The following is a 15,063-nucleotide window of genomic DNA, read 5'->3' as shown; positions in this document are numbered from 1 at the left end:
CATTGGTAAATGTAAACAGTGTAGTAAATGTCTCTTATACACATCTAGATGTGTATAAGAGACAGATATTAACGACTGCAACATGTTGCAGACAGAAAATATGACATGTTTAAGGAATAATATATAAATTTTAAAAAAAATGAAAAAATACATTTGGTTCCTCATCTTTGTTGAGTGCGTCTATAACTGTTTATTTTCCTTAACATTAATTATAAATATTCAAACATGAATATTATATTTTTTTAAACTAATTTACATCACTCAATTTACAACACAAAGACTCGCTGATTGTATTTTCCAAAACATTTATTCATGACCTTGCAAGTAGACTAAGAAATATATTTGACAATTCAAATTACAAATTCAAGCAAGGAACAAATATAACATTTTGAAATGGTATTTAGTGTACATGTACGTGATTAGAGAAATCCACAATTCAAAGTAATTACTAATTGGGGAAATCCCCGTCCACTCAATAATTGAGCACCAATTAATCATTTTATCTCATTTGCTCTTTACGAAACTTGAGTAAATATAAAGAAAAATAACCCCTTCACCTCAAACATAAACATTAATAATTATTTTTAAAAAAAATATTAGGGAAAATATATTTACTTTCCTTCACCTAAATGACCGTCACACAAATAGACCTACGTGAATTATCTTAGTACACCTTTAAAATTAATTTCGTTTTCTCTTTGTAGTGTCCCCAAAACTGGGATTGACCAAAGTGTTAGAAAAAAATATTCTCTCTCCTTCACGGCTAAAAAAAAGTGTCCCTTTAATAAGGGTATCCCAAAGAAGGTGTTCTACTGTAAGCCTTAACTATGCCAGACAATTTTGTATACTTGCTTACAAAAAACATGACTTTTTTGCATGAATTTCTGGGTGCTTTGTCTTTTGAGAGTAAAATTATTTGACACTCACCCCACCCTAAAAACGGGACGGCAATAAAAACATGTTTGTTATAATTTTGAACGAAATAAAATATATTTTAAAGGAACAGTATTTATTATGATCACCCGAAAGGTGATAAATGTGTGCTGTGAAATATTCATGTACAACTCATGTCTAAGATAGACCTTTCCGAGTGTCAATCAAACTTAACTGGCCAATCAGAACAAAGCCAGGAATATGTGCGTGCAAATGGGTTGTCCCACAAACGCTCATGTTTGCTTATGTTTTTACACTGTATTTTTATGGGACCTTAGCAACAATATCCAGGGGGCGGGGCTTAATTAGCAGAAAGGTCAGAAAGGTCCATTATTTAGCTCAGTAATACCATGGAGGAAGAAGTTTAGTTATTCATCCATGGTAATACCAGGCAGTGATACAATTCCTCCTATGTTCTGTATTGTTTTATTGCTTGTAGAGAACATTATATTTTTGAAAAATTAAAATTACTTTATTAAACAAAAAGATATATATATATAAATATTTATTATGAATTGTTTATAAGAAAACATAAACATCATTTAATTCATAAAAATAAAATTATTTTTTACGTTGAAATAATGCAATGTATTGCGTTTTCCATTTGAACATGGAAACCTGTAATATAATACAAAGTGATATATTATTTGGATACGTGTATTCCAAATATACTTATTTAAATTGATCTAAATGCACAGGGAAAATTGACTATGCAGAGGTGTAGGCACTGGGTGAAATAAAAATTATATAGCCACTAATTTTAAACATTGTAACAACAGTTAAATCATCATAAGCCAGGCATAGACTCAACAGGTAAGGCGAGACTTTGCATACCTTGTTTTTCGCGAACTTATTTTTTTAGAGATCGTCAGAAGGCAGAAAAAAAACTACAATAAAATTTTGTTTTCTCATTTAGCAAAAAGATTTTGCCAAAATCACCCAGGTGGAGCAGAAAATAAAAATGTTATTAATGAATTAAGGCAAGACTTTTTTCATACCTTGTTTTGCAAAACTTTTTTTTTTAGAGATCATCAGAGGAGGGTGGAAAAAAAATTAAAATGAACTTTTTTTCTCATTTTAACAGCAAAATCATTTTTCCAAAACCACCTAGGTGGAGGAGAAAATAAAAATGTTAATTAATGAATTAAACAGTGTAGTAATGAGGTTGACAAATGCTATAGATTTATATAATTAAGAAATATATATATATATATCATGTTTTTGGAGATTTCAGGGGAGCGAAGGGTGTAATAAAAATAAATATAATTTAATTTTTTAAAGAAATTTCCTTTTTTAGTGGTTCAAGGCCAAACTGGCTAAAAAATTAAATTTCAATTTTATTCAAAATCACAATTTTTGGCAGTATATACCTAACAAGGTATAAAAAAGTCTTGCCTAAATGTCAATGTTTGATCAAAATGCGATATTGTTGAGAAGGGTTAAGAATGCTCGTTATTTTCTGAGGTAGATTGGGTACTATATAAATCTGAATACTAGTATTAGTGTTATGTGTATTTCTATGATTGTTGAATGATGGACAATGTTGTACTGTACTTCAAGATAGTGTCTGATCCAACATAGTTGACAGAATGGTTACATTTCCATCATGTCTCATTAAACATTGCAGTGGTGGCACCTGTTGGGGGGAGGGGGTGGGGAAGGGACATTCAGGGAGACAAACAAATTCATTGTAAAGAAAAAAAACTCTATGTAATTTTTACATAAATGTGAGAGTTTACAATTGATCTAATAAGTCTTTTATTCTTTACTTATGGGGAAAAACCCCTCCCCTACCCGAAGGGAGGTAACTCATCCCACAACAAGGTTCTGGGCTGTTCCTGGCCCCACCTACTTATGCTACCATCGGATTCATGGGACCCTGTGTCAAACAAATCTTGGTGCCACCAGTGAAATAAATACAGAAGACAAATATTTTCTCAAGCTTACAGTCCTTATAACTAAAGGGGGCAGTATTCATTTAATCATTTATTAGTGCAGCCTATTATTTTTAAAAATATACTGTTATTATTAATACCTGGGAGGAAACTCAAACTCAATAACATGTTAAACACCTCATTTAATAAATAAATTAGTTGTAAGCTTCGAATGAGTCAGAGATCAAATGACTATAGCTTTAAGTGGTATGAAAATATTTACTTGTTCTAATTTCACTTAATTGGCCTACAAATTTAAAAAATTCAAATATTGGAATAATTGTGTAATAAGTGTATTACTTATTTATTAGCAGATATGGGTATGATATTGCTATCCGACACCCTCTTCAACCAAGTTTAGTTTGGCTGAGAAGTTATCATAAAATATAGTTACCACATAATTTTCCTATTGCTGATAGAGTACTAATTTGTACTGGTGTTTAGATGTGTTTTGCCGTTGATGTGCATAAAGCTTAAACAAGCCTGTTTACTATTGATCACACAACGCTGATAGGCCTAGCCAAATGCAGGCAAGTAGTTTGAGCATCCTTGTTACAGGCCTATGGATGGCGTCAGTGAAGATGTCCGAAGGCTACACCTAGGCTACGTCTAGGAAGGCACATGCTTGACGATATGACTGGAATAACTACCAAAGTCAATATACTGTACAGTATTAGATAATGGAAGTAAGATGTTTTGCTGAGTTCTATGTAAATATAGTACTGAATAACTACAGTATCACCTGGAACAATACAAAAAGCATCCCAAGGGCAAAGGGATAACATAATAATAATAATAATAATAATAATAATAATGATAAAATAATGATAATAATAATAATAATAATAATAACAACAATAAAACAATAATATCCAAATAATACAGACATAGATGGAATGTAATCTGGATATACAAAAATTGTCCCTATAATAAATACATACAACTCGTAATTCATATTAGTGTACATTGTAATAAACACAATGTTTTATATTGAATACAATAGTGGATCTTTTTAGTGTATTTTTGTGCATAATAAGCCAGGTATATTAGTTATTGTGACAAAATGGTTAAGCTGTTTGTTAAGCTTAATACAGCTTTACTATGAATCAACAGTTTAATCAATCATGTCCTAAAGTTTTAGTTCTATAAATGGTCAAAAAACAGTTATTTCACTTCACTTTGGTAGTTAAAAAATGTGTGCACAAGATAACTTTGGAAAGTGAATTCTCAAATTCACCTTTATCTTTCCAGGAGTACTTTAATTTTACTCCTGAATAACTAAGATGCCTGAAATGTCCACTTTAAATCAATGACCCAATCTTTTCAGATCAGAGATCCAAGATCTGAGTTTTCTAGACACCCGGTTATATACTCAAGTTTCCGAAATTAACAATACCTTGAATTTCAATTTGTGCTATAACTTAGCCTATTTGCCAGAACATGTAGTATTTGTCTAAAGGCATGTTGTGCCTTATTTTATCAAAAAACATACAATACATTGTTTCCTAAGCCAGGCATACCAGATAGTGTCTGTCAGATATTGTCAGTAATATATGTGACCCAAGCTCACAAACGGGCTGTAAACTCGTCCTCAGGCCAAAATGAGTTTTTGTCATAATGGTATAAAACATATCATTTACTTTAAAATGACAGTTAAATGAACTCAATCGGGTGTCTGGAAGTAAAGTTATGACCGTTTGAATAATTGTCATCTTATCAACTTTCTTAAATCAAGTTTTGAGAAAAATGCTTTTATTTTCGGCAGGTTTCTATTCATTTTTCATTAGCTTCCATCCGAAAATGGCTAAATTTTACCTCTTACAATTGGAATTTTAAACTCAAACCTTAGGAATAGTAAGATTAATAGTTATACTTTATTTATTACCCAATTCACACAAAATTCACATTCTACGCCCTATTCTGGGTATTGAGGCTTGTTTCTCAATACAGTGCAGTGCGAATGTACAGCCCGTTTGTGAGCTTGGGTCACATATAAGCAGTATATCTGACACGGATGATATTTTTTTTTTGAGTTATGATTTGTGTAATTGGAAGACATGGTGCTTAAAACATCTGTTCCACAAGGTTATATGACTTTGTTTTGTTTCTTTGGTACCACAACTATACATTTGTGATAAATTCAAGACTAAGCTAAGACTTAGCTAACTTGAAAAGCATTGTCTCTGAATCAGTATTTTTGGTATGTTTTTGTAGAATGCCTATTCATTTACACAACACATTTTAGATGATCAGTGAGGATGCCCTCTAACCCAAATTTTTAAGCTAGGTGAAATGCATTTATAGCCAGTAAAATATACACTTTGTAAGAGTCAAAGGGTAACAGATAATACATGGTGGACTTACATTACTCATATCAACACCAAAGGAAGTTAAAACATACTTCAACCCATTAACAATCTGTAAGAGATACTCGAGGAGACAAATCTGCAGGTGATGTCACATTTATAGTCTTACCATTCATGTGTTTTCATCCTACAAATATATTTAATAACATATGCAGTTCAAAATCATTTGACTCAATCTGGTAGGGAAATAACCTAAACATTCCATTTCAAAATTTCATTTAACAAATGTTCTGCAATTACATCTTAGTAATCAACTAATAATATTACTGTATTACCTTAAAATATTATTACTGTACTGTACTGTACTGTCATAATTTGACATTCTAATCCTATAACTTAAAATTTCCATAAAACATAGATTTGCAAATGTTATGCACAAGGGTTGATAGGGTTTTGGTTGTGAATGTACCAGTAGATGGGAAATACACGTACTACTCTGTCTTCCAAACCTTATTTAGAATTTTGACAACTTCTTCATAAATAACAAATACAATTGCCACGTCTAGACAGACTCTTGATAATCTTGGTACTGTTCCTTTGTAGAATCTAAAAAAAATATATATAAAATATACATATGGTTGAACAGCATTACTATGAGGAGATTCGGTTTCACATATTTACCAATCCAGCAACAAAATTCAAGGGGGTGAGAGCACCCTCACCTCGACACTATGAGGTATTAGAGATTGTTTAATACCACTTATAGCACTTCAAATGTATATTTATATGGGTGAAATATACTAAATTGTTCACTGTTAATTATCTCAATTATTTTTTTCTTTTTTTCTTTCTAAAAACAGCACCACACTTCTGTCCTGACCACTGACCACATCAGCCCAATTAAAGAATAGGCCAATCAGCCACTGTGTAGTGTATCTAGGGGAAACACCCTTCAAAAAAACTCACACTCCACAAGTTTCCCCCGCCTCCACCCCTACCCACCATTGAATATATCCGAAACAAAACAATTGCACTAAAGTAGTTAAAAATCACCTCATATCACCTTATTTTGCATCATAGCAGTCCCTCACAAAGTCATCCAGGCCCCCACCACTCCACCTTTGCATCCCCCACCCCCATCATCCTCCCCAGTTCTCCTAGGTACATCACTGATACCATCATGCAACCTTTTACAAGTGTATGTAAACCTTGGTACTTACGCTTTGGGACCTTCATTCTTCATTATTTGAGTTGCACAGTGCCAAGTATTCCTGTACTTGCTAGCTTCAAGACCCTAAATAAGAATCAGATAAACAACAAATGTTGCATAAATACGGTGAATTGGTCAGCACATTAGGAGACAATCCCTTCTATTTTCCGAATACTGTGGAGACCAGTTATAGGTGTGGTTTGCTATTTGTACCTTGCATTTTAGTATTTCAGCTGGAACACAACAAGAGCTGTGACAGAATTGAGCCAGGGAAGAAAGGTCCCTTGATGCAATTTAGCCCACACACAGTGGCTACCACCAGTTTGAGCAGCTCTCTCTAAAAAGGAATATTTTCTTCACCTTTCTAAAAAGGAATATTTTCTTCACCTTTCTTCTGTTCCCTACATTCCACATTTTATTAACATTGTTCCCTACGAATATTAAGAAATCATATGGGAGTGTGAAAATGAGTGAAATATTTTAACACAGCAAGAAAAATACTAACCTGCATTCGTGTTTTGATCACGTCTAATGGCGTATTTCCAAACACACTACACGCTCCCGCAAATCCGCCAAACATTGCAGTGATAATTGGATTGATATATTTATTTGGGTCACCACCTCTATACCACTCACGAAGCGAGTCCATCACGAAGAAACGTATGGCTTGGTTTGATCCCTGCTTCATTATAGTTGCAGTCAGACCTTGATAAGTACCCCTTATTCCTGCAGAAATTCAAGAAAGCAATACATTCATCTTGATTTTGTTCACAAACTTATCACAGTTACTGTACGAGGCTTAACGTCAAAAGGATATTAGGGTTGTTGCTTAATAGAAACAAGAAATTTTACATTAGAATGGTTAGTTAAAAATATGCTGAACAAATGAAATAATATCAGGCTTGCCATTCAAAAACCAGCGTACTGTAGCTAATTGTTAAACTGAGTAATTAACATATTAGAATGTGGTAGTATTGTATACTTTACGACAGGGAAGCGGTAATGCTTTTACTCATAAAATTGAGTAAATGACACATCATTTTAATGCTTTCACGTATTCTGTCGGAAATGTGATACAGATTTCAATTCCACCAGCAATGCCACCTATTAATTTAAAAAATAGTAAAATAACAATTAAAGTAAAACTATACAATAATGTTAATTAGTACAATTAATAACAATATCACCAGAAACAACACAATTATACCTAAATTACAGTGCTCAACAAAGTACTGCAGTTCTTCTAGCGTGAGCTCACCCTCTTGAACATGAAATTAGGCTGATTTTTTGGGGTTGGGCTTATACCCATGGAATAAATTCCACACAAAAAGAATTATGTTGAGTTTATTGGGAGGTGAATTTGTTAGGGGGAGATGTGTATAAGAGACAGATTAGAATGTGGTAGTATTGTATACTTTACGACAGGGAAGCCATGATGCTTTTACTCATAAAATTGAGTAAATGACACATCATTTTAATGCTTACAATGTGGAAAGTAAGAATATTAAAAAGTCAAATTTTATTTTTTGGCCTCTGATGCTGGTTTTGGGATGGCAAGCCTCATACAAAAAGATTACAGTACTCAGTGGTGTTACACGACTTATCCCCCTGCATTTCCACCAGTTACTTGCTCCTGGATATGCTGGCCCCAACCAAACAATTTAACTGCCCCCACACCCACACACACACACACCCTCCCCCCACACACACACCCACACACACTTAATCCTGTCACTTCACTATTGGACAGAAAATGTAGATAAAGTGGTTTTCCTAGAAAATTGTTGATCTCTTACCTTGCTGCTTCACAATTTCTCTGACACCGTGCATAAACCCTCTGTATTTCGGCTTAGCCGACGTTTGGTCATTGATAAACTTAACCTTAATTGTCTCCATTGGTGTAACTGCAAGAATAGCTTCACTAACTCCGGCACCGAGACCACAAAATAAACTACCAACTTTACTCAGACTTCCATCATGGTGTGACCTCCACTGTGTCTTTAAGAATTCATTAGCACCAAACCTTTAGGTTAAAAAAAAAAAAAAAATTACATAATGTTTCCAGTGAGTATTTAGCCGAAAGATAGAAGAGCAAAACCAAAAACTCTATGGAACACCAGAAGATCTACGAAGGACAGCAGCCTTCATCACAGATACTGGTATCATCATCTAAATGAGGTGAACGAGGAAGAAGAAGAAGAGCTATTCATAAACAGTATTTTCATGAATACACAAGTGAGGGCACACTTCAAACCCTAGACTGAAGTATACTGTAGGTAAATTCATATACCAGTTATATATTTACCAGCTATATGAAGTAGGTAAATTCATATAGCTGGTAAAACATACACTTTCTTAAAATTATCAATTTAAAGTAATATAAAATGATTCAATAATGCTAGTCATTTCTGCATCATTGAAAAATTCATCTGGATCCACTTAATATTCAATGTTGCATTCTTTCATGTTTTGATATAAAAATATTTGTAAACTTTACTTTCTTACACTACGTAAAAACAAAATGACGACCGAAGGCACAGATCAACCTCAAAACACCGAGGTGACGTCATCAATAATTTTTCCTAACATCAACAGTACACTTAATCTGGTGAATCACCAGCGAAACGCTGTGCTAAGTAAACATATTAACAATTTTTTTGATCAACAAAAAAGAAAACAAAATTGAATATTTCTGCTACAGTTGTCATCATTATTATAATTTTTATTGTTGTTTGAATCTTTATTACCTCGGCCAAAGAGGTTATGTATTCTGTACTGGTGTCTGACTGTCTGTCTGTCTGTCTTTCTGCCCTGTTAGCAAACACGGAAAACTAATGATAGATCATCATACAATTTAGTGAAATGGTCAAAGGACAATGTCAGAGTCATGGAAATTTGATTATTTACCCTCAAGCATAATTTTGGTACAGAGCCATAGTAAGAGGCTTAATCCTCTACATAGGCTTGAAAAACCAGGCTACAAATTATATGGTGGTAGACCTGCTTACCTTACAGCTGATTTTGGTACAGAGCCATATAGTAAGGGGCTTAGTCCTCTGTAAAGGCCTCTCACTCCATGGTTTTGAACAGTGTGTTTAGCACAGTGGATTGGTCCCTTGTACATGGGCTTTGAAGACCGTTCATCAAGTTGTAACTGTGTTTTCACGTATTCTGTCGGAAATGTGATACAGATTTCAATTCCACCAGCAATGCCACCTATTAATTTAAAAAATAGTAAAATAACAATTAAAGTAAAACTATACAATAATGTTAATTAGTACAATTAATAACAATATCACCAGAAACAACACAATTATACCTAAATTACAGTGCTCAACAAAGTACTGCAGTTCTTCTAGCGTGAGCTCACCCTCTTGAACATGAAATTAGGCTGATTTTTTGGGGTTGGGCTTATACCCATGGAATAAATTCCACACAAAAAGAATTATGTTGAGTTTATTGGGAGGTGAATTTGTTAGGGGGTGAGTCTGTTAGGGGCGAGTTTGTTAAGGAATGACTAATGAGAGTGAACTTTGTTAGAGAGTTTGCATGGGGAAATTTTGTACTTTCAGGATTGTAAATGGTTTGGAGGGCGTGTAAAGGACAGTCTTGAAAGGCAAGTTAAATGGTATCTCACAGACACTATCCTAGGATCTATGATACCACTGGCAGACAGTTGGTAAATAAAATCTTATCTTGCCAAAAGTAAGTCTGCTACTTTCAGTGACCTCATGAAATATTCTACCCTATTGCACTCATAAACATTCATTATTTGTATATTAGATACCTTAATAATGTTTAGGTTATCACTAGTTAAATTTGCAAATTCAATTAGATTGAAACTTTAATTGATCTCTTGTGAGATTAGGTACACACATTGTACAGTAAGTGACAATTGGAAATTAAGGGTCTGTCAATTTTTACTATATAGAAAGGAGTTCATGACCAATGATCACTCAGCTAGCTATATATATATATATATATATATATAAATAAAGGTGATGCTGTATAGGCAAATATACATACAGTAAATAACGAGTCAGATGGTATCAGATATATACACATCTAGATGTGTATAAGAGACAGCACCAAGCCTATTGTTTCTAATCATACTTGCATAACTTTTCTACCCTCACTCACTCGCCACTGAGGAAGGACTATGTTGACCGAAAACTCTGGTTCTATCATGTCTGGCTGTCACTTTATTCCAAAATTTGTAGAGTCTCTGATCGTGGCTTACGCAATTATTAAGAACGTAACAGAGAATCAAAATAACATTTTCCACAAATTTCTTTTGCTGCCAACCTCAAGCAAATAATCAAAATCATTAGAGTTATACATCTGTAAATTTCTAGATGTTAAATTTCTAGAGTGTTCTTAAAGTCAAGCTCTGAAGGAAAAAAATTGTTTATATGTCACAGTATGTTGTACAACTGATACAAAAGATACAAAAATCATATTTGACAAAAAAAACTTGGTAGTGGGATACAGATTTTTGAATATTTGAACTTGGGGAGGGGGGGGGAGGTGAAAAAATGTGTAGTTACAGCCCTTTTTTCCCCAGATTTTTATATATTCAAAATCTGTATCTCATTAACTGCTTTCGAATTTGTCGTTAAATATGGTTTTTGTGTCTTAGAAAAATTAGTTGTACATTACAACATATCAAAACAATGTTTTCCTCCGATGCCTGGCTTTAAAAGATTACTTCAGTGCTTTCCTATGCGATATTTTAATTGATCAGAATGCACAACAGCAAATACCATTTATGCAGGTGCATCCTTGCTCATTTTAAGTACAATATATGACCAAGTATAATAGACCACCTCAACTTGCATCAGGTAATTAAATGTAAACTACTGATTAATTCTTCTTGATTTAAACCAATTTATGCTACTTTCTTGTGTAAGTTCATCAATTAATAATTATAATACTCAAGAATTCTTTATTTACAAATATTTATTAAAGTAGGCCTACAACGAAAAAAAAAAGAATGAACAATCAACAACAATTAAAACATTCAATAAAAAAAGGCACACACAAAATATGAATTAAACAAAAATCAAATGTACTTAATAATTATGATTAAAATGAAATTAAAGCAAATAAACTCATTTGAATGTCAATTAAAGTCTGAAAAATAACTTTTTAAAATATCACACAAGTAAATGCTACTGGGAAAAACAAATTTAATTGCAAAAGAAAAAAGCTAACCAGAGAGTCAAAGTTAAGCAAACCTCACTTTTTATGTAATTATCTAAGTTAGCAGATAATAATAATGAAAGAACACCAGTGATAATGTAATACATTGTTATTTGGTATTTTAAGATATGTAGACTTTTAATTTAGATTGTTGATCAATAAACTGTCTATGGGGAGTACCAGCAAGAATTCTTGTGTAAAGTTTTACTGGGTGACTTACGAATAGTGCATGGCATACCATCATAAAATCCTAAATGCAAATATTCAATACTGAGATGGCTTCAATTATGTATTGTTACATGCTGTATAGTAGTAATTTATTTAGTAAATTGTAACCTTATCATTTCACCTTCATTGAGCACAAAGTTCCTACTCCCCAAGTGGGGAAAACTCTTAACTGGTGCTGTACCTTGCATTATTTACTAATTTTTGTTTTAATCAACTTTCCAATAAAGGCTCCTCCAGACACGTAGTTATCTTAAGAATCAATAAAACTAAGTTTTATAGCAAAACTGAAGTTTAAGATAGTATAATACATATTCCAAGTATCGAAATGCACGTCATCATGTCAGGATTCAATATTTCGACATTAATTATGTCATCATCAGGATGATCACCATTCCTGATAATAACATAATTAATGTCGATTATTGAATCCCGACACGATGGCATGCATTTCGATACTTGGAGTGTGTATAACATACTATCTTATCTGAGATTAAACAGTGGACTTTTCGGTTACTGAAGTTTAAGGTTAGGGTCAAGCTCCAACATTCAACATCTTGGATTCGTGTAAAATCGGCAATTTCCACAGTGTAGAATTCATTGTGGCTCTTAAAATTTCAAAAAATTCATAAATTACCTAAATTTAATCTAGAAAACTATAGATTATTTAAATTCATGTCAATGAGGTTAAATAATAATTAAGGCTAATATAATGTCATGATGATGACTTGATGCAAAACAATAAGAAATTAGGCCTTTCATGTATAACAAAATTAGATCTGCTGATTGCTGTGTCATGATCCTTGCTTGATTGTAAACAGGCTGTAAACACCTATTCTATAGCTATACCTACTTCCTCTTTTAGATAGGCCTTGAGAGGGCATAGAAAGTAATTAAATGGTAGCTGGTCAAAACGGCAATAATAAGTACCGAAACGGCAATGACATGACTAAAATGCCAAACTTTATATTATTGTATGTTGTTATATTTTTATTAGGCCTGTTATTATTACTATTATTATTATTATTAATTATTATTATTATTACTATTATTAATGTTTTCTTTTGCATTTTTTACTTCTATGACATAAATTGTTTTAGCCTAATATTTTATATATTTTTAAGTTTTATTTGTTTATTTTGGTTTAATGCCGTTTTGACTTTACTGCTGTTTTGGTCCATTGATTGCCGTTCTGGTAAAAAAGTGTTGCCGTTTTGGTTTATTGCCGTTTTGGTTTCTTGCCGTTTTGGTCAATGCTGTTTGACATACTGGCGTTTTGGTTTATTGCCGTTTTGACAAGAAAGTAGTTAATACTACTTACTTCTAGCCTAGGCCTCGGCCTGCTATACAAACTACATTACTAACTGTCTAGAGGCCTAGCCTAGGCCTAGCTAGGGATTATGACCGGTTGAGCCGCCGACAAGTTGAGCTAGCCTAGGCCTAGGCTGGACCCTCTAGTCTAGGCCCTAGGCCTGATCTTTTTCTCTAGGAATTCTACTTTTTACATCTCCTCCACAAGGCCTAGCTATTTGTTTGAATGTGGTTCAAAAAGCAACTAACGGTGATTCCAACTAACTAGGCCTTATTATTAGCCTGGCTTAGTTAGGCCTAGCATAGCTTAAATTAAGCTACTACGACAAGAGGCCCTGCTCTATTTATATGTTGGTATACATGCCTAGGCTTACTAGGCCTAGATACGGGCTGAGCATGATTGAGTAAGTTAACCAAAACCAGCTGAGACTCGTTGGAGGAGGTGTGTCACAAAAACAAGAACTTCAATTGGGTTCACTTAAATTCCACGTACCTGCAAGAATGGCCTTGCCTGGGTGGGTCTTCTTTCCACCAGTTCGTTGAGGTGCCGAAGCAGCCATTACCTGCCGTGGCATTGCAAGTGGAATATTTTGACTATGTGGTTGTAATCTATCCATCGTTATACAGATCCGTTGAAAATACCGAATTGTACTGTATCAATACAGTCTTGAATTAAAGTGCACTATCCTATTCCTAGGCCTCCCCTCCTGTTCGATCTCCTGAGAGTCGCGCGATCGATCAGCGATATGATATGAAAATAATTATAGACGTATTGAGCCAGACGGCAAGAAATCCAGAAAGGGCCCAGATGATGAAGCCTATTTAGCTACACAACGTCATGAATTTCAACCAATCAACAATGTGAATCTATTGTTTTTGCTAGCAACAGACTGAACCAATAATATCAAGGTAACGTTATATATGTAGTTACATGTTAGTTACTTTTTTCTATAAATCATTTAGAAGATGTTTCCAGAAGGCACAATAAAAATATTTGTGATATTACATCCAATACTTTAATTCACATGTACTGCAGGTATATGTGCAGTACATTACAGTGTACAGTATACTACTCGAATCTACAAAATGGTATGGTCCATCTGGTTGCTATGTACACACACTTCTCCCCATGTTACACGCGTAAGAAATAATAGAAAACATAAGCGACAGACGTGTGTTGTTAGGTCTCGTTGTGGTGTTCCGTTTTACTGTCAATTAATGTAAGTGTTTTTGTACAAAATAATAAGGTAGTATGTGCCTGGATTAAAGTGGAAGTTAGTAAGCCAATTCGTTATAAATAAACGGGTAGTAGGACTAGGTATAAGCGTCTCTTCTGGAGAGGAGAGGTCTCATGTCAGGAGAGGCCCAAATGAAGCAGGGGCACGCCGATGATAGTGCTGAAAAGCAACGGGCAAGTGCAGAGAGATTGATTGCAGAGAGTGATAGCTGTCTCTTATACACATCTAGATGTGTATAAGAGACAGATGTACACACACTTCTCCCCATGTTACACGCGTAAGAAATAATAGAAAACATAAGCGACAGACGTGTGTTGTTAGGTCTCGTTGTGGTGTTCCGTTTTACTGTCAATTAATGTAAGTGTTTTTGTACAAAATAATAAGGTAGTATGTGCCTGGATTAAAGTGGAAGTTAGTTAGCCAATTCGTTATAAATAAACGGGTAGTAGGACTAGGTATAAGCGTCTCTTCTGGAGAGGAGAGGTCTCATGTCAGGAGAGGCCCAAATGAAGCAGGGGCACGCCGGGTGGTGGGAGGCCCTAGGCCTAGCCTAGGCATCCTCGTCAAGTGGTCAAGAAGACCCACCCCATCGGCCAAAGCTTGTCGGGCAGTCGGACCAAAAAAAAAAAAAGGCCTAGTTTTCCCATCCCAGCCATTTCTGGTCATTTAGAAGTTCCAATTTTTTTTTTTTTTTTTTTTTTTTT

At 34.1% G+C, this 15,063-nt stretch overlaps 2 protein-coding genes across 4 annotated transcripts in view; one reads left to right on the top strand and one right to left on the bottom strand.

Annotated features, from left to right (window-relative positions):
• Positions 1-4,953: 4,953 nt before the first annotated feature.
• LOC117116459 (tricarboxylate transport protein, mitochondrial-like) lies at positions 4,954-13,890 on the bottom strand. Its single transcript, XM_033260513.1, has 6 exons — positions 13,615-13,890; positions 9,392-9,599; positions 8,180-8,406; positions 6,889-7,109; positions 6,394-6,467; positions 4,954-5,779 (listed from the first exon to the last, which is right to left on the bottom strand). Exons 1-6 carry the CDS (start codon positions 13,736-13,738, stop codon positions 5,665-5,667), a joined length of 969 nt encoding a protein of 322 aa, XP_033116404.1. The 5' UTR covers positions 13,739-13,890; the 3' UTR covers positions 4,954-5,664.
• A 375-nt stretch (positions 13,891-14,265) lies between these two features.
• LOC117116444 (tektin-1-like) overlaps positions 14,266-15,063 on the top strand; it is a 5,918-nt gene continuing 5,120 nt past the window's right edge. Inside the window, exon 1 of one of the 3 annotated variants that reach the window (XM_033260492.1) lies at positions 14,266-14,341. The gene's annotated coding sequence lies outside the window, so the exon portion shown is untranslated. Of the gene's footprint in view, positions 14,369-14,605; positions 14,717-15,063 lie in introns of those variants that run through there. The other 2 variants (XM_033260500.1, XM_033260482.1) reach the window with 2 other exon arrangements.

The sequence above is a fragment of the Anneissia japonica genome, unplaced genomic scaffold, assembly GCF_011630105.1.
Source record: "Anneissia japonica isolate Jap-2015-1 unplaced genomic scaffold, ASM1163010v1 scaffold199_len4679917_cov187, whole genome shotgun sequence".
Taxonomy (NCBI): Eukaryota; Metazoa; Echinodermata; class Crinoidea; order Comatulida; family Comatulidae; genus Anneissia; species Anneissia japonica.
The sequence above is the reverse complement of the archived record's forward strand: the minus strand, read 5'-3'. Positions and strand labels throughout refer to the sequence as shown.